Source organism: Pseudophryne corroboree, chromosome 6 (genome assembly GCF_028390025.1).
Source record: "Pseudophryne corroboree isolate aPseCor3 chromosome 6, aPseCor3.hap2, whole genome shotgun sequence".
NCBI classification, from domain to species: domain Eukaryota; kingdom Metazoa; phylum Chordata; class Amphibia; order Anura; family Myobatrachidae; genus Pseudophryne; species Pseudophryne corroboree.
Genome location: NC_086449.1, coordinates 796,091,656 through 796,118,097, shown reverse-complemented (window position 1 = coordinate 796,118,097; position 26,442 = coordinate 796,091,656). Strand labels below are relative to the sequence as shown.

General features: G+C 46.1%; 1 protein-coding gene across 3 annotated transcripts in view; it reads right to left on the bottom strand.

Moving 5' to 3' along the window:
- Positions 1-26,442, bottom strand: part of WNT7B (Wnt family member 7B) — a 262,108-nt gene that overhangs the window by 42,280 nt on the left and 193,386 nt on the right. For all 3 annotated transcript variants that reach the window (XM_063928884.1, XM_063928883.1, XM_063928882.1), the window contains exon 2: positions 20,887-21,113. In XM_063928884.1, the coding sequence (XP_063784954.1) occupies positions 20,887-20,983 (97 nt within the window). In that variant the 5' untranslated portion in view covers positions 20,984-21,113. The remainder of the gene's footprint in view (positions 1-20,886; positions 21,114-26,442) is intronic.

Here is a 26,442-nt window from a genome sequence, read left to right as displayed (position 1 = left end):
AAATAAATAATTGGCTATCCAGCACTGTAATTAGTGAATGGTCAGCACTACCCACCGGGAACTGTCACATGGCCATGAAAGCTTCTCCGTGCCGGGCAGGTAGGCAGTGTGGGACTGCAGGAGGAACGCTGAGAAAATCACTGGGGTCTGAAATATCCTATATTATGGACAACTCAATAGAGAATTCTCATAGGGCTGTGAATTGTCATTTTTGTAACAATTAGCGGATCAATCTGCAGATTCTACAATCTATGACTCCATCCAACAGCTGCACAGAGGAACTGGGGTTCTGCCATTGGAGCGTCTCACTTTTTACCCGATATACGGCAGCATACAATGGTGACCGTTATCCGGGTTACGTGTCCGGTCTGTCTAACAATGAACGTTTGTTTTGTTGAAATTGGCAAAAAAATAATTCTGCAGTTTCTTACGCGCTCTAATTTCCCTCTTATTTTCCATTTACGGCTCCGTGCGCTGATCTGCTGTAAGATAACTGTTTCTATTTAATGATGTTATAGCTCAAAAACTAATGGTTCAATTGTGTCCGTTACCTGATACCACTATCTCTCTGGACCTGAGAAGGTCTTCCCAATTCTGGCACCAGCAAATGGACCGTGATTTATCATTTCTGGCACTGATCACAAAAGAGGCCACTATGCTAGGCTGACTAATCTCCGCATACCTGGCGTGCTTTTGTTATTATTAATGTTTTTTTTTACCGTTTCTTTTATGTAAATATCTTCAGAGTCTTTAACATTCTGATCAGGAGTGCCAAGGCGGAAAAGTGATATATGAAAGTCCTGAGGAGCGTCGCACAATAAGTCAGAGGAAGATTATGAGTATACAAGGTTCTGTCGCACTGAAGAAGGGGTGTAGTCCGGATCCCGGCGCTCACCCTCCCGGCAGCTGTATCCCGACGGTCAATTCCCAACGAATCCCAACAGTGAGTATTGGGGTTAGGGTTAGGAGAGGGGTTAGATTAGATTAGTCACTTGGGGGTGGGGGTTAGTCACTTGGGGGTGGGGGTGGGGGGATTACACACATTTAAAGTTTGCTGTGTTCTCCTGCCGCGCGTTTCTTTGGTATAGAACCGATTTCATCAGAGGTGCGACGGGGTGTGGATTATTAGACCTACACTAAAAAAAGGTCTACAGTCAATAGGTAGACCACTAATGGTCGACATGCATTAGGGTCAAAAGGTTGTCAGGGTCAAAAGGTTGTCAGGGTCAAAAGGTCGACATGGAATAACCAGACAGTACAAAAGGTCGACAGGGTTAAAATTAAAATGGTCAACACAAAAAAGGTAGACAGTTTGTTTTTGTCTGTTTTTGTGGGTGTTTTAGCACTTTTCTGCCACAATTAGGCCTGATTAGTGTACTGATTCGCTCGCCATGCTTCGGCCAGTTACTACTCACAATCGTAGTCTATGTGGATGGCAACGTATGAAAAAGTTGAAAAAAACAAAAACAACTTGTGTCGACCTTATGTGTGTTGACTGTTGTCATGTTGACCTTTTGACCATGTTGACCTTTTGACCCTGTTGACCTTTTGACCCTGTTGACCATTAGTGGCTAGTGACGGTAGACCTTTTTAGATTAGATATATAGACCGGATTCCCATTTTTTGTTAATATGAGTAAGGGGATTGTAAGGATTACCCCGGTCACGCATTTGTAAGTAGGAGTCTGCGTCTTTAGAACAGCTTTCAATCTGCCAAGATACCTCACCTATGCCGACTCCATCATTAGTACAATAGTCCAAGGGTGCAGCTGCTGTGTACAGTACGTTCACCTCCGAATTACCCCCTATGGTGCATAAAGGGCGTGTTGCCCTATAGCTGTGAATGAAAAAGGCAATTTTTCAATATTTTTTAAATGTATCCTTTTTAAAATAGTTTTTTTTCCTTGTAAGAAGGTGGAAGCCAGTGAGTACTACAGAATGCGAGCCGACTCTCCTACAAAGGAAGCGCTTCTATCTCTGCCCTTGATCTAAGCTTTTCCCCAGCCAGCGAGCGGACGGGGGGGGACAGACAGACTGTGGGGGTCACTCCGAGTTGATCGCTCGCTAGCTAGTTTTTGCAGCACTGCGATCAGATAGTCACCGCCTATAGGGGAGTGTATATTTGCTGTGCAAGTGTGCGAACGCTTGTGCAGCCGAGCGGTACAAAAAAGTCTTGTGCAGTTTCTGAGTAGGTCTGAATTTACTCAGCCGCTGCGATCACTTCAGCCTGTCCGGTCCCCGAATTGACGTCAGACACCCGTCCTGTAAACGCTTGGGCACGCCTGCGTTTTTCCAACCACTCCCAGAAAACGGTCAGTTGACACCCACAAACGCCTTGTTCCTGTCAATCTTCTTGCGATCGGCTGTGTGAATGAATTCTTCGTTAAAGCCATCGCTCAGCACTGATCTGCTTTGTACCCGTACAATGTACCTGCACATTGCGGTGCATACACATGCGCAGTTTTGGCGAGTTTTGACCTGATCGCAGCGCTGAAAAAAATAGCTAGCGAGCTATCAACTCGGAATGACCCCCAGTGACTGCTTTGTTGTGCACTAGTATTGCCTATAATGTGGCGAATTATAAGATTTTACACAACATATCTGAAGGCTTATTTTCTTTTCATTTCAGAGAGCGGAAAAGATTGTATTCATGGGCTAAAGTGACAGATAAAATCATTGTAGGATAAATGTAAATGTTAATCAGGATTCCAAGGGGGTCATTCCGAGTTGATCGCTAGCTGCACTTGTTCGCTTTGCAGCGATGAGGCAAAATAACGGCACTTCTGCACATGCGTATACGGCGCAATGCGCACGCGCAATGTATTTTTACAACGAACGATGCCGTTTTGCACAGCGTCTAGCGATCCTTTTCAGTCGCACTGCTGGCCGCAGAGTGATTGACATGAAGTGGGCGTTTCTGGGTGTCAACTGACCGTTTTCAGGGAGTGGTCAAAAAAACGCAGGCGTGCCAGGAAAAACATAGGCGTGGCTGGGAGAACGCAGGGCGCGTTTGTGACGTCAAATCCGGAACTGAACAGTCTGAAGTGATCGCAAGCGCTGAGTAGGTTTTGAGCTACTCTGAAACTGCACAAAAAAAAACTTTGCCGCCGCTCTGCGACCCTTTCGTTCGCACTTCTGCTAAGCTAAAATACACTCCCAGTGGGAGGCGGCATAGCGTTTACACGGCTGCTAAAAACTGCTAGCGAGCGAACAACTCGGAATGACCACCCAAGTCTGATATTTGTCAGACTGTTTAGTAACGACCTACTTGCTTCAAACCATAGACATTTCCAAAGGGATACAGTCATTAGGTCGACATGGAAAAAGGTCGACATGCATTTAAAAATAAATAAATCGTTTTTGAACTTTTTCATACTTTACAATCCACGTGGACTACGATTGGGAATAGTAACCTGTGCTGAGCGCAAGCCACGTGAGGGGACACGGTGCACTAATTGGGGTTCCCCGTCACTTTACGATGAAAACTACACCAAAAAAAGTAAAAAAAACTCATGTGACCTCTTTCCATGTTTCAGGTGTCGACCTAGTCGCTGTCGACCAATGGTGGCCGACCTAATGCATGTCGACCCCATGACCCATACCCTTAACAAATCAGAACAGGGAACATGTCCAACTGTGAAGAGGTGTCCCCCCCCCCAAAAAAAAAAAAAAAACAAACCCAAAAAACAAAAAAAACAACACGTCATGGTTACGCTAAACAGATTGGGGCCTGGCTTCCTAAGCACTGATCAGCCTCAATGCACCCCTTCCCTAAAATATCCCTTCAGTATCATGCAGCTGCTACAGGGAAAGCACAGCCCTGGCGTGGAACCTGGTAACATGGAACAACTTACCTGGAACTGAGAAAATAAAGTTTTGATCTGTGGGACGCCGAGATAGTCCCCTCATATCGGGTCTGTCCCACATAATCGGGGAGAGTTGGGAGAAACGGAAAAAGAGGCAATATTGCAAACTAAGGGGGTAATTCAGAGTTGATCACAGCAGCAAATTTGTTAGCAGTGGGGCAAAACCATGGGGGTAATTCCAAGTTGATCGCAGCAGGATTTTTGATAGCAATTGGGCAAAACCATGTGCACTGCAGGGGAGGCAGATATAACATGTGCAGAGAGAGTTAGATTTAGGTGGGTTATTTTATTTCTGTGCAGGGTAAATACTGGCTGCTTTATTTTTACACTGCAATTTAGATTGCAGATTGAAATCACCACACCCAAATCTAACTCTCTCTGCACATGTTACATCTGCCTCCCCTGCAGTGCACATGGTTTTGCCCAACTGCTAAAAAATGTCCTGCTGCGATCAACTTGGAATTACCCCCCATGTGCACTGCAGGGGAGGCAGATGTAACATGTGCAGAGAGAGTTAGATTTGGGTGGGGTGTGTTCAAACTGAAATCTAAATTGCAGTGTAAAAATAAAGCAGCCAGTATTTACCCTGCATAGAAACAAAATAACCCACCCAAATCTAACTCTCTCTGCACAAGTTACATCTGCCACACCTGCAGTGCACATGGGGGGGTCATTCGACCTGATCGCTCGCTGCAGTTGTTCGCAGCGCAGCGATCGGGTGGAAACTGCGCATGCGCCGGAACATGCCAGACGGCCAAAGGGCGTCGTTCCCTAGCGATCGCCTCTGCCTGATTGACAGACAGAGGCGGGTGGCTGGGTGGGAGGGGGCGGCACGGCGGCATTTGGCTGTTGTTTTGGGGGCACAGTCCAGCCAACACAGGCGTGACGGGACGGGCTAGCCCTGTGCTGGGCATCCTGTCACATGTCTGGGAACACGATCGTAGCTGTGCTAAATTTAGCACAGCTACGATCAACTTGGAATGACCTCCCATGGTTTTCCCCAACTGCTAACAAATTTGCTGCTGCGATCAACTCTGAATTAGGCCCCCAAAAGCTTGTGGCCCCGTGCATCACTAAAACAAAGGTTCGCCCTAAATACATCACAGATCTCTTCAACACGCCTTCTCTATTTGGAAAATGGGCACAGACTGCTGATTGGTAGATTAGGCCGAGCACCCACGGCACTGTTATTAAATAAGCCTGCTAGTTATTGCAGACCTAAGATCTTCTGTTTTCTTCTTTGTAAGTGTACACAAGGCTGTGGCGGGACACTCAGTGCATGAGAGTGTTTCCTGTGAGTCGCAGGATTCAAAGGCGGAGAGTAACCTCAGCCGTCTCCAGCTTAGCCCTGAGTGAGGAGAGCAGATGCATTGTCACCCGACGGGCTAGTGACAGATAATTGTGGGAAACACATCAAAGGATACAACGATATAGAAGGACTGGACGGGAGAGAAGTGCACATTTGTGTCAAGCTAAACTGTTAACAACTGTCAGTCCTTTCCATCTGTAGTAAGTGCAGAAGGCGAACCCCATTAAGGTAGGAGAGGAACGGACAAGGCAGGCGAATGACAAATGACACAGCAAGTTTAAAGGTCTGTAAAAATAAAGTGGGTTGTTTGCTAACAAAGGTCAAAGATGCAATACGGCTGAAGCCTCCAATCAGATACTGGCCGTCACTGTCCAACTTGAGCAAAGGTAGGCTCTCATTCCGAGTTGTTCGCTCGCAAGCTGCTTTTAGCAGCATTGCACACGCTAAGCCGCCGCCTACTGGGAGTGAATCTTAGCTTAGCAAAATTGCAAGCGAAAGATTCTCAAAATTGCGAATAGAAATTTCTAAGCAGTTTCTGAGTAGCTCGACACTTACTCTGCCACTGCGATCAGTTCAGTCAGTTTCGTTCCTGGTTTGACGTCACAAACACACCCAGCGTTCGCCCAGACACTCCCCCGTTTCTCCAGCCACTACCGCGTTTTTCCCAGAAACTGCAGCATTTTTTCACACACTCCCATAAAACGGCCAGTTTCCGCCCAGAAACACCCACTTCCTGTCAATCACACTCCGATCACCAGAACGAAGAAAAAACCTCATAATGCCGTGAGTAAAATACCAAACTTCTTAGCAAATTTACTTGGCGCAGCCGCAGTGCGAACATTGCGCATGCGCAGTTTGCGGAAAATCGCTGCGATGCGATGAAAAAGAACGAGCGAACAACTCGGAATGAGGGCCGTAATTCATAACTGGTTGCTATGGGTTACCATAGATTTGCACTGTTAGTAAAGAATGTTTCTGTTTCCCTTCCCCGCCACACCCTCCTTTCCCGACTCCCACACTCTACATGCCCCGTTACTAGAAGCTGGTTAGGAAACCATTGGGCTCAAGGTTAAATACTTAGGGCCACCACCCTTCTCTCCGTTTGCCAAAATAACCCCAAAAAATATAAACACGGGTTACAGTAAATCGGGCCTATCAGTGCCTATCAGGACCCTAGGATTTAGCCTAGGTTGCCCGATGGATCATTTGGATTTGTTTGTTACCTGAAGGTGGGAGGAGCCACCAAAGCTATTTAAGAGTACAGGAGTGTTCAACCCTTCCACCCCCAATAAAACTCAACAGAGAGCTTGAAGGTCTGTGGGCTTAGCCTTGGAGAGAGATAAAGTGGACGGAGATTAAGGGGCCGATTTAACAAAGAGCGATATTCTTGTTATCACTTGTCACGAATGATACATGATGATCCAACCAATCAGCTCCAAACTGTCATGTTTGGAAAAGGTGACAGGTAGGAGCTGATTGGCTAGGGCACCATTTATCATTCATAACGAGAGATAACAAACACAGCATGTAACATGGCCGCTAGGTGCTGATTGGCTGGTACTTTAACTCCGCCCACTTTATCTCTCTCCAGGAACATGTACTAAGCAGTGATAAACGAGGAGAAGTGAGCCAGTGAAGAGGAGATGCCCATGGCAACCAATCAGCTGCTCTGTATACTTTTATCGTATGCAAATTATAAATGTACCGTCATTGCTGATTGGTTGCCATGGGCAACTTCTCCATTGGCTCACTTCTCCACTTTTATCACTGCTTAGTACATCTCCCCCATAGTACATAGATCCTTTATATTTTTATATAAAATATATATATATATATAATGCTATTTACTGAGAGTATATATAATGAATGTATACAGCGGCACACTTCCCGGCCAGGATTGACCGTGTAAACTCAATGGGTCATGAACTTAACTTATTGCAAATTGACATTTCTGTGGAAAACTTTACGTAAACATCCAAACGGATACATTCCTTTGCCGCAGGTATCATCAGTGCTTGTACAGATAACCACTCTTTATATAACCTAAGGCCTGAGCTGTCAATAGGACACATTCCCCGGCTCCATAAAAGGCGTACAGTTCCCGGAGCGCTGACGCTGGCCCTTTGATGGGGGTTCGTGCCCAGTGGCGGTCCACGGGCTATTTTTCTTAGTTTCATCTTGAGTACATATGCACTGACAATGTTTTCTCTGCGGCTCTTCCTGAAGCTTATTTAAGGCCTGACACGTTGTTTGGGAATCTTGTATCGCTGTACCACAGTCATTCAGCTGCTGTCTTAACATACTCTGCAAGGGGGCTGGGTTTTACATAACCTCTCACAGATACATCTCCTACTTACATGCCCACTAAAAGGGGAACAAACAAACAGAGAAAATAATTGCATGTGTTGTATCAAATGGCATGCATAGGAAATCAGGTGCTCGCCGCACGCTGCCACATTTCTACCAAGTCCATCCCACATCCCAAGCCACTAACCTTTGTTAACAGCTTTTTACACTTCAGAAATTTCCTTATAATACATTTTTTACACTTCTACCGCCTAATGTAGCAATTGGCAGTAATGGAGCCCAGACTTCACCCAGTCAAACTCTGTGGCACCTATATCACCTTAATAAGAGACACATGAGGAGATGTGTCAAAACTTGGGGGAGGCGTATCATACCTTGGAGAGAGAGAGAGATAAAGTGGTGGAGTTGCCCAAAGCAACCACTTCTAACTGCCATTTCGTTAGCACAGTCTATGAAATGACAGTTATAAGTTTATTGGTTGCTATGGGCAACTTCCCCACTTTATTTCTCTCCAAGCTTTCATAAATCTCTCCCTAAGTCTTGATACATCTCCAGCACAGTGAACAGTGAAGTGATGGAGCGTGATGTATATTCCAACGACAGTTGTGAGATGTTCTGTTTATTGCAATTATTACTGTAGTATCAGGTTTGCTGTGCATATTAACCAAGCGGCGTATGATAGAACCACTAGGGTTTCAGGAAGCGGTTAGGCATGAAATACAAAACTTGTGGTCCATGCATTAAGCATCACCTATAGAAGTGGTTCTCAACCCTCGGTCCTCAAGTACCCCCAACAGTTCACGTTTTCCAGGTCACCTAGCAGTTGAACAGGTGTATTCATACTCACTGACACATTTGAAAAGACCCACAGGTGGAGCAAATTATTTCACTTGCAATCCTGTGAGGAGACCTGGAAAACATGAACTGTTGGGGGTACTTGAGAACCGAGGTTGAGAACCAGTGCCCTATAGAGTCACTGAGTATGCACGTCAGGTACAATATGGTGGCAGAATCTGTGTGAGCCCTCTGCTACTGTTGGACCCTGCCTGTCCGAGTAAAATGGACACTGCACACACTTATGAGACATCTGCAGTTTCTAAGTAACCAGTTACATGACCAATCAAGTAGGATTTATAGCAGGGCTGGCCAAACCAGTCCTCGAGATCTACCAACAGTACACATTTTCCAGACCACCTAGCTGGTGCACAGGTGTAGTCATTACTAATTAAGATGTGCTGCATTCATTCCTAACTGACAATTCTACAGATCTGCAGGAGGCCTGGAAAACATGAACTGTTGGTAGATCTCGAGGACCGGTTTGGCCAGCCCTGATTTATAGGCTCTACACATTAGGCGATTTCAGTGAACGATATGAAGTTCTTGCTCATTAATAAAGGAGAACTTGTTCATATCGTTCAGTGTATAGGCACCAACGATGAACGATGCACGGCCCCGATTGGCTAAGTCGATTAAGCAGGTAAAAGGTCTGGAGTTAGCACTTGCATATGGAAGCTGTTGCTGTGAAACCACAACATGCAGAGAAAGGAGGACGCAATGCAAGTGAAAGAGACCTAAGAAACAAAACAAATCTATCAGAGAGATAGCAGGAACCTTAGGAGGGGCCAAATCAACAGTATGGTACATTCTGAGCAACACAAAAATGCCTGGACATCCACAAGAAGATAACAGTGATGGATGATCGCAGGATTTTTTCCGTGGTACAAAACCCCTTCGGAACATCTAGCCAAGTGAAGAACACTCCCCAGGAGGTAGGCATATCATTATCCAAGTCTACCACCACAAGGTTCACACCATTCATAAACCTCAAGACTAGAAAGACCAGATTAGACTTTGCAAAAAAAAAAATCTAAAAAAGCCAGCCCAGTTTTGGAGCATTCCTTGGACAGATGAAATTCAGATCCACCTGTACCAGAATGACGGGAAGAAAAAACTATGTAGAAGGCTTGGAATGGTTCACGATACGAAGGACACCACATCATCTGTAAAACATGGGGGAGGCAGTATGATGGTATGTTCCAGCATGGCAGCACCGAGTCACTAGTGTTTATTGATGATGTGAGAAAAGACAGAAGAAGCCGAATTAATTCTGAAGTGTATAGATATACAGTGCATCCGGAAAGTATTCACAGCGTTTAACTTTTTCCATATTTTGTTGTGTTACAGCCTTATTCCAAAATGGAATAAATTAATTGTTTCCCTCAAAATTCTACACACAATACCCCATAATAACAATGTGAAAAAAACGTTTTTGGGAGATTTTTGCAAATTTATTCAAAATAAAAACTAAGAAATCACATGTACAAAAGTATTCACAGCCTTTGCTATGAAGCTCAAAATTGAGCTCAGGTGCATCCTATTTTCACTGATCATCCTTGAGATGTTCCTACAGCTTAATTGGCGTCCACCTGAGGTAAACTCAGTTGATTGGACATGATTTGAAAAAGCACACACCTGTCTATATAAGGTCCCACACTTGACAGTGCAGGTCTGAGCACAAACCAAGCATGAAGTCATAGGAATTGTCTGTAGACCTCCGATACAAGATTATCTTGAGGCACAAATCTGGGAAAGGGTACAGAAAAATATCTGCTGCTTTGTAGGTCCCTATGAGCACAGTGGCCTCCATCATCCATAAATGGAAGAAGTTCGGAACCACCAGGACTCTTCCTAGAGCTGGCCAAAATGCACCTGAAGGACTCTCAGACAATGAGAAACAAAATTCTCTGGTCTGATGAGACAATGATTGAACTCTTTGGCGTAAATGCCAGGCATTATGTTTGGCGGAAACCAGGCACCGGTCATCACCAGGCCAATACCATCCCTACAGGTGGCAGCATCATGCTATAGGGATGTTTTTCAGCGGCAGGAACTGGGAGACTAGTCAGGATAGAGGGAAAGATGAATGCAGCAATGTACAGAGACATCCTGGATGAAAACTTGCTCCAGGCTCAGTTAAAAAAAGAATCTCTTCTGGTTCTTTCCCTAGACGCCGAGAAGGCATTCGATCGATTACACTGGGACTTTATGAGGTTGACGTTAGGAAAGTTTGGTTTTACCGGATGGATTCTGGACTCCATTTCAGCACTTTATTCTACACCCTCGGCGAGAGTCTATGTAAACGGATGCATTTCTCCGAGTTTTAATATTACTAATGGCACGCGCCAGGGGTGCCCATTATCCCCTATTATTTTTGTTCTGGCGGTGGAACCCCTGGCTGCTATGATGAGATCTCAAGATTTGATCAAGGGGCCAACATTGGGGGCGCATCACACAAAGTAAGTCTGTTTGCAGACAATGTATTATTATGTTTAACGAAGGCCGAGGAATCTCTCCTAGCCCTACATAGGGTCCTTCACCACTACTCAGACGTCTCTTATTATAAACTTAACACTTCTAAAACTGAAGCCCTTCCATTTAATATCTCCTTGGGAGTGATTTCTAGAATGAAAGATTTATATAGATACGCCTGGAAGAACCACTCATTGAAATATTTAGGGATCAATCTGTCTGGTGAAGACGGTTTGATTGACTGTAATTTCAGCCCTTTGCCTTTACGGAGCTGACTGGGGAGTGGATGATGCACGAGGTCTCTTGGCTGGGTAGGATTGCCAATGCCAAAATGGTCCTTCTCCCGAAACGTATGTACTTGTTTCGTGCCATACCAAGACGCCTCCCTAAATTACTATACACTAAATTTAATCAAATCTTGACCAGATATGTTTGGAGAGGCTCACGGCCGAAAATTGCCAAAAAGACCCTAACTTTACCCAAATGTACGGGGGGCGTCGCTTTCCCTGATATAGAATTGTACCACGCGGCTTGTATTCTAAGTCAAGCTAGAGACTGGTTTGAAGCCACGAATCCGAAGTAATGGGTTACACTGGAAGCTCACTGTATACAGCCAGTTGCACTCCCTGATTTATTATGGTTGCCTTTTTCTGTGGCGCGCACTTGGACCGGGTCTTGTAAATCAGTTAAAACTACTTTGGGAGCGTGGCACAAATTAGTAGCATCTTCTGATGAGATAACTTTACCGTCCTCCTCTTTGTCACTCAAATATCTCTCTTTGATAATTTCTAATATTGACCTGAGCGATTGGGGGAGGAAAGGCCTCTCCTCTCTAAGTGACCTCTATGTAGCGGGATCTCTGATGTCCTTCTCTCAAATTCAGGACTTATTTGGGATCCGGTCTCAGGATTTTTTAAAATACCTGCAGGTGAGAAGCTGGCTACACTCATTCATTACATCTCATGGTGCCAAACCCTCCCTCCCAGCCTATATTAAACTTCACTTAGAAGCCCCTGCGTATGAGGGCGGGATCTCGTGGTGGTACAAACTTCAGTTAGCTAACAACAAGCAGGGTAAATTAAGGGCTCAGACACTTTGGGAAAGAGATCTCAATAGACACTTTTTAGATAAAGAGTGGGATGATATATTTAGCTCTTGCTTCAAGATTTCAAGGTGTATTAACCATTCTAAAATGTTTTTTAAACTTATACAGAGGGCCTACTTTACACCAGCAAAGCAGCATAGAATTTGGCCTTCACAATCCAAATTTTGTTGGAGAAAGTGCGGTTACACAGGAGACATCTTTCATGTTTTCTGGAAATGTCCTTTACTCCATCATCTATGGAAGGAAGTTTTCCAGTTGATTAATATAGTCTTAACGCTCGAACATCCCCCTGGATCCAACTCTAGCGCTATTCCATCTACACACAGACCATCTTCCTCCACGAGATAAATATGTTTTGGGGCATATCTTAATAGCCACTAAAGCTGCTATTGCCCAACTATGGAAATCAGACACTATCCCTACTTTGACGGCCAGCCAACAAAAAGTTCATAGACATTTTATTTATGAAATGGCTGAAGCCAAGTATTCCCCCTCTTTAACCTCCATCCTCATGAAATGGTCTAGCTGGTCCACCTATAAAGCTGGTCTAGGTCACTCAACTGTGGCCGCCTCACCAACTGATCTGTCAGCCCTATATCTTCCTTAACCTCCTTTAACTTCTCACGATATGTATGTCCTTGTGCTTTTATATTTTTTATTTCTATAGAAGAATATTGTAACCTAATGTTTACTGGACTAACTGTTTGTTACCGTGTATCTGGTACCTACTCCTAATCCCCCCAATGTTCTCCCTATTTCTTTTTTCTGTTCCCCCGATCTCTGTGAAAAAAATGTCAATAAAAACTAATGTTTAAAAAAAAATAACTTGCTCCAGAGCGCTCTTGACCTTAGACTGGGGCGACGGTTCATCTTTCAGCAGGACAACGACCCTAAGCACACAGCCAAGATATCCAATGAGTGGCTTCAGGGCAACTCTGTGAATGTCCTTGAGTGGCCCAGACAGAGTCCAGACTTGAATCAGATTGAACATCTCTGGAGAGATCTGAAAATGGCAGTGCACCGATGCTTCCCATCCAACCTGATGGAGCTTGAGAGGTGCTGTAAAGAGGAATGGGTGAAACTGCCCAAAGAGAGGTGTGCCAAGCTTGTGGCATCATATTCATAAAGACTTGAGGCTGTAATTGCTGCCAAAGATGCATTCAACAAAGTATTCAGCAAAGGCTGTAAATACTTACGTACATGTAATATCTTATTTTTTTGTTATTTTTTTATAAATTTGCAAAAATCTCACAAAAACTTTTTTTTAAGCTGTCATTATGGGGTATTGTGTGTAGAATTTTGAGGGGAAAAATGTATTTATTCCATAACAAAATGTGGAAAAAGTGAAGCGCTGTGAATACTTTCCAGATACACTGTATACTGTCTGCTTAGTTTCTGTTGAATTCTGCAAAGTTGATTGGATGGTGCTTCACAGTACAGATGGCCAATGACCCAAAACATACCGCGAAAGCAACCCTGGAGTTTTTTAAGACAAAGAAGCAAAATATTCTGCAATGAGCGAGTCAGTCTAAACTCAACCCGATCGAGCATGCATGTCACTTGCTGAAGACAAAGCTAAAGTCAAAAAGACCTACTGTATGAACAACGGAAGACATCTGCAGTAAATGCAAAGGATAACAAAGGAGGACACCCAGCATTTGGTGATGTCCATGGGTTCCAAAATTGCCTGCATAGGCTTATCGACCACGTATTAAAAATTAAAATTTTACTTATGATGATGTTAATTTGTCCAATTACATTTGAGCCAGTGAAAACAAGGGCATGTGTATAAAAATGGTTGCAATTCCTAAACGTTTCATCCGATATATTTTGTTTCAACCCCTTATATTAAAGCTGAAAGTCTGCACTTCAATTGCATCTCCAATGTTTAATTTATTCTTTTTATATGTTTATTGAGAAAGGATCAATCAGCACAAATGAAAGAGATAACATAGGCATCGGTACAGTATGGCAAAAAAGGACAATAGTATTCCACATAGGGAAACAAAAAATTTTCAAGAAAACAATCGCAATCCAATGTCACAAAAAAGGGTTTCAAAGAAAGTGAGGTCATTGAGGATCCACGTGCAGTAAAAACACAACATACTGTATGTGAAAAATACTGTATAGATAAACACGCTATTGGAAATGTCTAAATGACCCAATTAAAAGGGAGGAGCATCACCTTCTAGAACCGCCATATTATACCATATAGTAAGGTGAACAATTTTTCTAATCTGGTCCTTCTCAATAGTAGAGAGCGTAGTAACATAAGGCAGCCATATATCAAAGAATTTTGACGCTTGGGAGTCTACATCTAACGAGCATTCGACCCAGTGAATTCTATAAACATAAGAAAGCCTCGAAAACATACATGACAAAGAAATACGGTCAGGGTGGATCCATTGCGAGAGTATGGTCTTAGCCACCGCTGCTATTTTGGCCAGGAGACGACGAACACCCCTTGCCAGTTCAGTAGACCTTGAGGAAGAGTAGTGATTCCACAAAGCCCAAAGAAGCAGTCACCAAAAATGGGATGTGTAATGTATTTTCTCTAACGTCCTAGTGCAGGCCTGGCCAACCTGTGGCTCTCCAGCTGTTGTAAAACTACAAGTCCCATCATGCCTTGCCACAGTTTTGCTATTAGTGAATGCTAAAACTGTGGCAGAGAATGCTGGGATGTGTAGTTTCACAACATCTGGAGAGCCACAGGTTGGCCAGGCCTGTCCTAGTGGATGCTGGGGACTCCGAAAGGACCATGGGGAATAGCGGCTCCGCAGGAGACTGGGCACAAAGTAAAAGCTTTAGGACTAGCTGGTGTGCATTGGCTCCTCCCCCTATGACCCTCCTCCAAGCCTCAGTTAAGATTTTGTGCCCGAACGAGAAGGGTGCAATCTAGGTGGCTCTCCTGAGCTGCTTAGAGTAAAAGTTTAAATAGTTTTTTTTATTTTCAGTGAGTCCTGCTGGCAACAGGCTCACTGCATCGTGGGACTAAGGGGAGAAGAAGCGAACTCACCTGCCTGCAGAGTGGATTGGGCTTCTTGGCTACTGGACATTAGCTCCAGAGGGACGATCACAGGTTCAGCCTGGATGGGTCCCGGAGCCGCGCCGCCGGCCCCCTTACAGAGCCAGAAGAGCGAAGAGGTCCGGAAAAATCGGCGGCAGAAGACGTTCCTGTCTTCAAATAAGGTAGCGCACAGCACCGCAGCTGTGCGCCATTGCTCTCAGCACACTTCACACTCCGGTCACTGAGGGTGCAGGGCGCTGGGGGGGAGCGCCCTGAGACGCAATAAAACACGGTTTAAACCTTATATGGCTAAAGAAATGCATCACATATAGCTCCTGGGCTATATGGATGCATTTAACCCCTGCCAGTTTTCCTAAAAAAAAAAGCGGGAGAAAAGGCCGCCGTGAAGGGGGCGGAGCCTATCTCCTCAGCACACAAGCGCCATTTTCCCTCACAGCTCCGCTGGAAGGACGGCTCCCTGACTCTCCCCTGCAGTCCTGCACTACAGAAACAGGGTAAAACAAGAGAGGGGGGGCACTATTTGGCAGTTAATATAAATACAGCAGCTATAAAAGGGAGAAACACTTATATAAGGTTATCCCTATACAGATATAGCGCTCTGGTGTGTGCTGGCAAACTCTCCCTCTGTCTCCCCAAAGGGCTCGTGGGGTCCTGTCCTCTATCAGAGCATTCCCTGTGTGTGTGCTGGGTGTCGGTACGATTGTGTCGACATGTATGAGGAGGAAAATGATGTGGAAGCGGAGCAATTGCCTGTTTTAGTGATGTCACCCCCTAGGGAGTCGACACCTGACTGGATGGTCGTATTTAAGGAATTACGTGACAATGTCAGCACTTTGCAAAAAACTGTTGACGACATGAGACAGCCGGCGAATCAGTTAGTGCCTGTCCAGGCGTCTCAAACACCGTCAGGGGCTCTAAAGCGCCCGTTACCTCAGATGGTCGACACAGACCCAGACACGGATACTGACTCCAGTGTCGACGCTGAGGAGACAAACGTAATGTCCAGTAGGGCCACACGTTACATGATCACGGCAATGAAGGAGGCGTTGAACATTTCTGACACTACAAGTACCATAAAAAAGGGTATTATGTGGGGTGTGGAAAAACTACCCGTAGTTTTTCCTGAATCAGATGAATTGAATGAGGTGTGTGATAAAGCGTGGGTTTCCCCCGATAAAAAACTGCTGATTTCTAATAAATTATTGGCACTATACCCTTTCCCGCCAGAGGTTAGGGCGCGTTGGGAAACACCCCCTAGGGTAGATAAGGCGCTCACACGCTTATCAAAACAAGTGGCGTTACCGTCTCCCGATACGGCCGCCCTCAAGGAACCAGCTGATAGAAGGCTGGAAAATATCCTAAAAGGTATATACACACATACTGGTGTTATACTGCGACCAGCAATCGCCTCAGCCTGGATGTGCAGCGCTGGAGTGGCTTGGTCGGATTCCCTGACTGAAAATATTGATACCCTGGATAAGGACAGTATATTATTAACTATAGAGCATTTAAAGGATGCATTACTATATATGCGAGATGCACAGAGGGATATTTGCACCCTGGCATCAAGAGTAAGTGCGATGTCCATTTCTGCCAGAAGAGGGTTATGGACGCGACAGTGGTCAGGTGATGCGGATTCCAAACGACATATGGAAGTATTGCCGTATAAAGGGGAGGAGTTATTTGGGGTCGGTCTATCGGACCTGGTGGCCACGGCAACGGCTGGAAAATCCACCTTTTTACCCCAGGTCACCTCTCAGCAGAAAAAGACACCGTCTTTTCAAACTCAGTCCTTTCGTCCCCATAAGGGCAAGCGGGCAAAAGGCCACTCATTTCTGCCCCGGGGCAGAGGAAGGGGAAAAAGACTGCACCAGGCAGCCTCTTCCCAGGAGCAGAAGCCCTCCCCCGCTTCTGCCAAGTCTTCAGCATGACGCTGGGACTCAGGCACGGTGGGGGCCCGTCTCAAAAATTTCAACGCGCAGTGGGCTCACTCGCAAGTGGACCCCTGGATCCTGCAGGTAGTATCACAGGGGTACAAATTGGAATTCGAGACGTCTCCCCCTCGCCGGTTCCTGAAGTCTGCTCTACCAACGTCTCCCTCCGACAGGGAGGCAGTATTGGAAGCTATTCACAAGCTGTATTCCCAGCAGGTGATAATCAAGGTACCCCTCCTACAACAGGGAAAGGGGTATTATTCCACGCTGTTTGTGGTACCGATGCCGGACGGCTCGGTGAGACCAATTTTAAATCTAAAATCCTTGAACACTTACATAAAAAGATTCAAATTCAAGATGGAGTCACTCAGAGCAGTGATAGCGAACCTGGAAGAAGGGGACTATATGGTATCTCTGGACATCAAAGATGCTTATCTCCATGTCCCAATCTACCCTTCTCACCAAGGGTACCTCAGGTTTGTGGTACAAAACTGTCATTATCAGTTTCAGACGCTGCCGTTTGGATTGTCCACGGCACCCCGGGTCTTTACCAAGGTAATGGCCGAAATGATGATTCTTCTTCGAAGAAAAGGCGTCTTAATTATCCCTTACTTGGACGATCTCCTGATAAGGGCAAGGTCCAGGGAACAGTTAGAGGTCGGAGTAGCACTATCTCAGGTAGTGCTACGTCAGCACGGGTGGATTCTAAATATTCCAAAATCGCAGCTGATTCCAACAACACGTCTACTGTTCCTAGGGATGATTCTGGACACAGTCCAGAAAAAGGTGTTTCTCCCGGAGGAGAAGGCCAGGGAGTTATCCGCGCTAGTCAGGAACCTCCTAAAACCAGGACAAGTGTCAGTGCATCAATGCACAAGGGTCCTGGGAAAGATGGTGGCTTCTTACGAAGCGATTCCATTCGGAAGATTCCACGCAAGAACTTTTCAGTGGGATCTGCTGGACAAGTGGTCCGGATCGCATCTTCAGATGCATCAGCGGATAACCCTATCTCCAAGGACAAGGGTGTCTCTCCTGTGGTGGTTACAGAGTGCTCATCTCCTAGAGGGCCGCAGATTCGGCATTCAGGATTGGGTCCTGGTGACCACGGATGCCAGCCTGAGAGGCTGGGGAGCAGTCACACAGGGAAAAAATTTCCAGGGCTTGTGGTCAAGCATGGAAACGTCACTTCACATAAATATCCTGGAACTAAGGGCCATTTACAATGCCCTAAGTCAGGCAAGGCCTCTGCTTCAGGGTCAGCCGGTGTTGATCCAGTCGGACAACATCACGGCAGTCGCCCACGTAAACAGACAGGGCGGCACAAGAAGCAGGAGGGCAATGACGGAAGTTGCAAGGATTCTTCGCTGGGCGGAAAATCATGTGATAGCACTGTCAGCAGTGTTCATTCCGGGAGTGGACAACTGGGAAGCAGACTTCCTCAGCAGACACGATCTTCACCCGGGGGAGTGGGGACTTCACCCAGAAGTCTTCCACATGATTGTGAACCGTTGAGAAAAACCAAAGGACAGATATTGCGCAAGGTCAAGGGACCCTCAGGCAATAGCTGTGGACGCTCTGGTAACACCGTGGGTGTACCAGTCAGTATATGTGTTCCCTCCTCTGCCTCTCATACCCAAGGTACTGAGAATCATAAGAAGGAGAGGTGTAAAGACTATACTCGTGGCTCCGGATTGGCCAAGGAGGACTTGGTACCCGGAAATTCAAGAGATGCTCACGGAAGACCCGTGGCCTCTACCTCTAAGAAAGGACCTGCTCCAGCAGGGACCATGTCTGTTCCAAGACTTACCGCGGCTGCGTTTGACGGCATGGCGGTTGAACGCCGGATCCTGAAGGAAAAAGGCATTCCGGATGAAGTTATCCCTACCCTGATCAAAGCCAGGAAGGATGTAACTGTGCAACATTATCACCGTATTTGGCGAAAATATGTTGCGTGGTGTGAGGCCAGGAAGGCCCCTACAGAGGAATTTCAACTGGGTCGATTCCTGCATTTCCTGCAAACTGGACTGTCTATGGGCCTCAAATTAGGGTCCATTAAGGTTCAAATTTCGGCCCTGTCAATATTCTTCCAAAAAGAACTAGCTTCAGTTCCTGAAGTTCAGACGTTTGTCAAGGGGGTACTGCATATACAGCCTCCTTTTGTGCCTCCAGTGGCACCTTGGGATCTCAATGTAGTTTTGGGATTCCTAAAATCACATTGGTTTGAACCACTCACCACTGTGGACTTAAAATATCTCACATGGAAAGTGGTAATGCTGTTAGCCCTGGCTTCAGCCAGGCGTGTCTCAGAATTGGCGGCTTTATCCTATAAAAGCCCTTACCTGATTTTTCATACGGACAGGGCAGAATTGAGGACTCGTCCTCAATTTCTCCCTAAGGTGGTTTCAGCATTTCACTTAAACCAGCCTATTGTAGTGCCTGCGGCTACTAGGGACTTGGAGGATTCCAAGTTGCTGGACGTAGTCAGGGCCCTGAAAATATATGTTTCCAGGACGGCTGGAGTCAGAAAATCTGACTCGCTGTTTATCCTGTATGCACCCAACAAGCTGGGTGCCCCTGCTTCTAAGCAGACGATTGCTCGTTGGATTTGTAGTACAATTCAGCTTGCACATTCTGTGGCAGGCCTGCCACAGCCAAAATCTGTAAAGGCCCATTCCACACGGAAAGTGGGCTCATCTTGGGCGGCTGCCCGAGGGGTCTCGGCTTTACAACTTTGCCGAGCAGCTACTTGGTCAGGGGCAAATACGTTTGCAAAATTCTACAAATTTGATACCCTGGCTGAGGAGGACCTGGAGTTCTCTCATTCGGTGCTGCAGTCATCCGCACTCTCCCGCCCGTTTGGGAGCTTTGGTATAATCCCCATGGTCCTTTCGGAGTCCCCAGCATCCACTAGGACGTTAGAGAAAATAAGAATTTACTTACCGATAATTCTATTTCTCATAGTCCGTAGTGGATGCTGGGCGCCCATCCCAAGTGCGGATTGTCTGCAATACTTGTACATAGTTATTGTTACAAAAATCGGGTTATTATTGTTGTGAGCCATCTTTTCAGAGGCTCCTCTGTTATCATGCTGTTAACTGGGTTCAAATCACAAGTTGTACGGTGTGATTGGTGTGGCTGGTATGAGTCTTACCCGGGATTCAAAATCCTTCCTTATTGTGTACGCTCGTCCGGGCACAGTATCCTAACTGAGGCTTGGAGGAGGGTCATAGGGGGAGGAGCCAGTGCACACCAGCTAGTCCTAAAGCTTTTACTTTGTGCCCAGTCTCCTGCGGAGCCGCTATTCCCCATGGTCCTTTCGGAGTCCCCAGCATCCACTACGGACTATGAGAAATAGAATTATCGGTAAGTAAATTCTTATTATTAATATATAGCTGGACCTCCTTCCAAAATAGTTGAACAATATCACAAGAGAAGACCATAAACAGTGAAATATATCAGCCTACTGGAGTAAGCATTTAAAACAATGAATGTTTCATTTCTTATCAACTCTGGTGGAGTCAAGATTAGGACAATTGTGTCCGTGTCCAAAAATATAGGGGCCTAACTGTAGTTTACCTGCCTTTATTTACCACTTAATGCAGTAATCATGGTATACCATTAAAAAAAAAAATCTGTCAATAGGCAGCAACAGCAATACTGCCACCATATAAAAAAAAACTATAAAGCAGTACACTAAAAAAAAAAAAAATTGTGTTGCAATAATATGAGAAAGCGATTTTCTTCCAGGCAAATAGCATAAGGGTTACAAGACGCAGGGGAAAATGTATCGACCCTTACAGATAAAAAAAAAGTGGAGAGAGATAAAGTGCCGGCCAATCTGCTCCTAACTCATTTTTGAAACGCAGCCTGTAACATGGCAGCTAGGAACTGATTGGCTGGTATTTTATCTGTCTCCAAGGCTTGATACATCTCCCCCCTCCCTGGCATGACACTTGATGACTGAACACAAGACAGAAAAGTCATCAGGCGTCACACACATCATCCACAAGACACATAGAAGCCGCTTACCTACTCGTAGCTCTTGTCCGAACACCGTCCTTTCTCCAAGTGCTGAGCAGTTCCATCGTGAGTACCGGAACTGATACTGGCATTCATTGATCCCCATCTGTGCCCCTTCTCCAATAACTATAATGGCATCTGGGCGGCTCTCGCAGATGGCTCTTTGCCGAGGCGCCAACCCTGGAATCTTGTTGCAGATTATATTTGCTCCCAAAGCCACCACAGATGACAAAGCTCTAGAGAAAAAATAAAATGAGCTATCAGAGATGAAAGGCAAGCGCTGTGTGCGAGAGTGTGAGCATACTGCCAGAGTGTGAGTATTCTGGCAGAGTGTGAGCATACTGCCAGAGTGTGAGTATTCTGCGTTATGGTGAGCATACTGCCAGAGTGTGAGTATTCTGCGAGAGTGTGAGCATACTGCCAGAGTGTGAGTATTCTGCGTGATGGTGAGCATACTGCGAGAGTGTGAGCATTCTGTGAGAGTGTGAGCATACTGCGAGAGTGTGAGCATACTGCGAGAGTGTGAGCATACTACCAGAGTGTGAGTATTCTGCGTGATGGTGAGCATACTGCGAGAGTGTGAGTATTCTGCAAGAGTGTGAGCATACTGCCAGAGTGTGAGTATTCTGCGTGATGGTGAGCATACTGCCAGAGTGTGAGTATTCTGCGTGATGGTGAGCATACTGCCAGATGTGAGTATTCTGCGTGATGGTGAGCATACTGCGAGAGTGTGAGTATTCTGCGTGATGGTGAGCATACTGCGAGAGTGTGAGTATTCTTCACGAGTGTGAGCATACTGCGAGTGTGATTATTCTGCGAGAGTGTGAGTATTCTGCGAGAGTGTGAGCATACTGCGAGAGTGTGAGTATTCTTCACGAGTGTGAGCATTCTGTGTGATGGTGAGCATACGGCGAGAGTGTGAGTATTCTTCACGAATGTGAGCATACTGCGAGTGTGAGTATTCTGCGAGAGTGTGAGCATACTGCGAGAGTGTGAGTATTCTGCGAGAGTGTGAGTATTCTTCACGAGTGTGAGCATTCTGTGTGATGGTGAGCATACGGCGAGAGTGTGAGTATTCTTCACGAATGTGAGCATACTGCGAGTGTGAGTATTCTGCGAGAGTGTGAGCATACTGCGAGAGTGTGAGTATTCTGCGAGAGTGTGAGCATACTGCGAGAGTGTGAGTATTCTTCACGAGTGTGAGCATTCTGTGTGATGGTGAGCATACTGCGAGAGTGTGAGTATTCTGCGAGAGTGTGAGCATACTGCCAGAGTGTGAGTATTCTGCGTGATGGTGAGCATACTGCCAGAGTGTGAGTATTCTGCGAGAGTGTGAGCATACTGCCAGACTGTGAGTATTCTGCGTGATGGTGAGCATACTGCGAGAGTGTGAGCATTCTGCGAGAGTGTGAGCATACTGCGAGAGTGTGAGCATACTGCGAGAGTGTGAGCATACTACCAGAGTGTGAGTATTCTGCGTGATGGTGAGCATACTGCGAGAGTGTGAGTATTCTGCGAGAGTGTGAGCATACTGCGAGAGTGTGAGTATTCTGCGTGATGGTGAGCATACTGCGAGAGTGTGATTGTTCTGCGTGATGGTGAGCATACTGCGAGAGTGTGAGTATTCTGCATGAGGGAGAGCATTTTGCATGAGGGTGAGCATTCTGCGAGAGTGTGAGCATTCTGTGTGAGTATGAGTATTCTGCATGAGTGTGAGCATTCTGCGAGAGTGTGAGCATTCTGTGTGAGTATTCTGCATGAGGGTGAACATTCTGCATGAGTATAGGCATTCTGCATGAGTGTGAGCATTCTACGTGTGTCAGCATTCTGCGTGAGTGAACATTCTGCTTGAGGATGAGCGTTCTGTGAGAGTGTGAGCATTCTGCAAGTGTATGAGCATTCTGCAAAAGTGTGAGCATTCTGCTTGAGGATGAGCATTCTACGTGTGTCAGCATTCTGTGTAAGTGTGAGCATTCTAAGTGTGAGAGCATGAGCATTCTGCGTGTGTGTATTCTACCTGTGTGAGCATTCTGTGTAAGTGTGAGCATTCTGTGTAAGTGTGAGAATTCTAAGTGTGAGAGTGTGAGCATTCACACAATCTAATAGGATTGTACATAATGAAATAGCTGTTATTGCATGCGTCTGGACATAGGTTGTGCTAGGAACAGCAAGTGACAGCTTATTATCTGATACCTTGTAGTGATGTTAATCATGCTATTATGTGTCTGATGCTTATTGGTGCCAGCTACCTTTAATAACCACCTGTTTCACACAGACCTGGCCGTTATAGCCTCCGTACTCCTGCTCTGTGCTGTATTGTATTGCTGCCAGGTGTCTGCTTGTGTCCCCAACTGCCCTGCCTGCTGCTTGGACCAGACGTTTGCAGCTGAACCTAAAACAGGCTGGTGAGTCAGAGTACTAGCCACTTCATCTGTCCAGATAGGGCACTGAACATTACTGGCGGTTTGTCAGCTTCTGCCAATGTCTCATCACCAAGGACCGCTCTACACTGCCACAACATGACTTGCCAAACACTGGCATCACATCTAGGGGATAAACTGACTACAGCATGCAGCATTTTTCAAAGTCACCGCATCTTATGGCAATTTTGACCACTGGATTTAAAGGGGCATTGCCTATTATTGGGTTTTTAAATCCTGCGCCAGAAACCGCTGAGGAGGCAGCGGCTTTGAAATATGCTGCATAGTAAATTTAGCCCTGCGTCTTACCTTGCTCCTAACCACTGTATGCTGCCAAGCGGAGTACTGGGTGAACTTGGGCACTGCGCTAGCTTATGCTAGCCTATGACTGTGCGTCACCTATAGTTGTTCAAAGCTGCCTATGCGGTCTTGTGTGCAATCAGGCCCCCGGTGCGTTTCTTCTGTGGCCCTGCTGTATCCTAAGGGTGCGGAATGAGCACCAATAATGTTGCTTCATGCAAAGAATTCAGCAGACGACCGCACGTGTAGACTCTAATATTTCAAAGTGTCAAAGACGAGTACAGGGTATCCGTTATCCGGACACCCGTTAACCGAAATATTCCGAAAACCGGAATATTTCAGTCCAGTAGTGACGTCATGACGCGGCCGGCGTCATGACGTCACTGGAGTCTGCGGCCAATCACAGACAGGTGGGGGAGTGGCTTTGCAGCCATTCCCTCACCGCCGCTGACTCCCAGTACCCGCCGCTGACCCCTCGGACTCTCCCACTGATGCGCCAGATCCCCGGGACCCCTCACCATCGTGCTGGGCTCACGGCGGTCCCCCCTGCCGACTCGCTGGACCCCCGAAACCCATACAGATAACAGGTAATCTGTTATCCGGAAAAATCCCATATCCGAAATGCTCCTGGTCCCAAGCATTCCGGATATGGGATACTCAACCTGTATAGGCAACAAATAACCACGCATCAACAAAGAACTGCCGTAATATTAACCAATAGGAAGCCCTCCATGCCTCCACCTATGCATGTTCTCCCCCTGGAGACCGGACGAAGGCCATCAAATTTGTGACAGCGAGACCTCTATGGATTTTGTGGTCGTTGACAGGTGACAGACTAAATAAATTGGAGTCATGAAGCTTTCATATGGAGGTGTCTGAGAATCCAGGGGAGCCAGCACCCTGAGTTTCATTACTTGGTCAGTGGGGGGCGGGGGGGGGGGGGGAGTGATACAAAATAAATGTAACTCTATCTACAAACACCATAAATTACAACCAAAAAAATAACAGATGGCTATATTAAATTTATGAGTCATACGGACATTTTTAAGAAATGGTAAATGTGATTATCTATGAATATATTTGTAACAGAGATAAAGGAAATTCCACAAGGGTGGAAACAGAGTCTCCAAAACAAGAGACATTGAAAGCTAAAAAATAAAAATAAAATAAAGAAAAATAATCCTAAATGAAAAACACATTACTGCCCTTCATACACAGATACAGTACAAAGACGTGATGCACAGGGTATATTTTACCTTTAACTACGCAAAAAAACAAAACACAACTGCGCTTCCATCATATATAATTGTCAGTGTCTCCTTGTGTCAAACAAAAAAAAATAATGACCTAGATATCACAAAGCAAAACTATCGGAATACGTATGTATTCCCGGAGGACGGTATGCCAGCTGTCACTATCCCGACAGTAGCATCCCGTCCGCTAGAGTGCCAGCAGCGCGGCGAGCGCAAAGAGTCCCCTTGCGGGCTCGGTGGCGCACTGCGCTCGCCATAGGATCTATTCCCACTCTATGGGAGTCGTGGACACCCAGGAGTGGGAATAGCCCCTGTGTGCCGGTATTCCGGCTGTCGGTATCCTGACCGCCAGGATCACGACAGCCGGCAAATTGATTGCCTCCCAAACTAACAAATACAAAGTATGCAGCACATCCTCCCTTATATGTTATACATAATGCATGTTACCATCATACATACTGTAGATATTAGTCATACCGTGGCCTGAGTCTGACCTAGAACAGCCTACAAGGCTCAGTGTCCAGTTCATAGTCAAGGTGTGAACGTTTCTAGATAGCCCACAGGCCAGCAGAGGTACTGCAGCTGCTGCATAGTTTTGCTGTAAGCAGTGGGGATCATTCCGAGTTGATCGCACGTAGCAACTTTTTGCAGCCCGTGCGATCAACTAGACGCCGCCTATGGGGGAGTGTTTTTTTGCATAGCAAGGCTGCGATCGCTTGTGCATCCCTGCTGTGCAAAAAATGTTTTGAGCAGAACAAGACCAGTGTAAGAGTTACTTACCCTGTGCGATGAATCCAGCGTTACAGGTCCCGGAATTGACGCCAGACATCCGCCCTCCAAATGCCTGGACACGCCATGCATTCGCCGCTGCGACCGCTTTCTTCGCTAGCGGCGTCGCTGCCTGGCGACGGCTGTTGCCGGGCAACGGCGCGCCTGCGCAATGCGGCCGCAGCGCATGCGCAGTTCCAACCCGATCGCACGGCTGCGACAAAGCGCAGCGTGCGATCGGGTCAGAATGACCCCCTATATATGGTATAATAGAGGGATTTCTGACACATAATGGGCCGTATTCACATTCAGGCGTCACCGCATCTCTATTAATTGAGCATGCACTTCTTTAGGCAATGCATATTTATTTTGTTCAATAATAGACAGTACCTGCAACTTTTATGACTGGGGGGCTGGGACAGGGGCTGGAATGGGTGTGCAGTTGCGAACTGCCATTTAAATGTCCGTCGAAAAAGTCGCAAGAGTAGTTGGCTGGAGGGGTCTGACTTGCAGGTGCTATAACGCTGGAGCAAATTGCATACTGATGATGATGATGATGATGAAGACTGCATCTGGTTATAAACATTACATACACACCCATTTATGCATAATGAGAAACTGCTGGAACTATTTTAAGCGTAACGCCGCCCGCACTGTACATAAATATAGTATGTTCTATACTACGATGCTGAAGCCTGCACATTTATTTTAGTGTCATTCAAAATAATCCCATTTGTATCTGCTGCGCTTCGCATTGCGGATGCTCCAAGTCTACGTTGGTGCTTATCGCCTGCAGTATTTGGCCATTAGCTAGAACGTGGGGT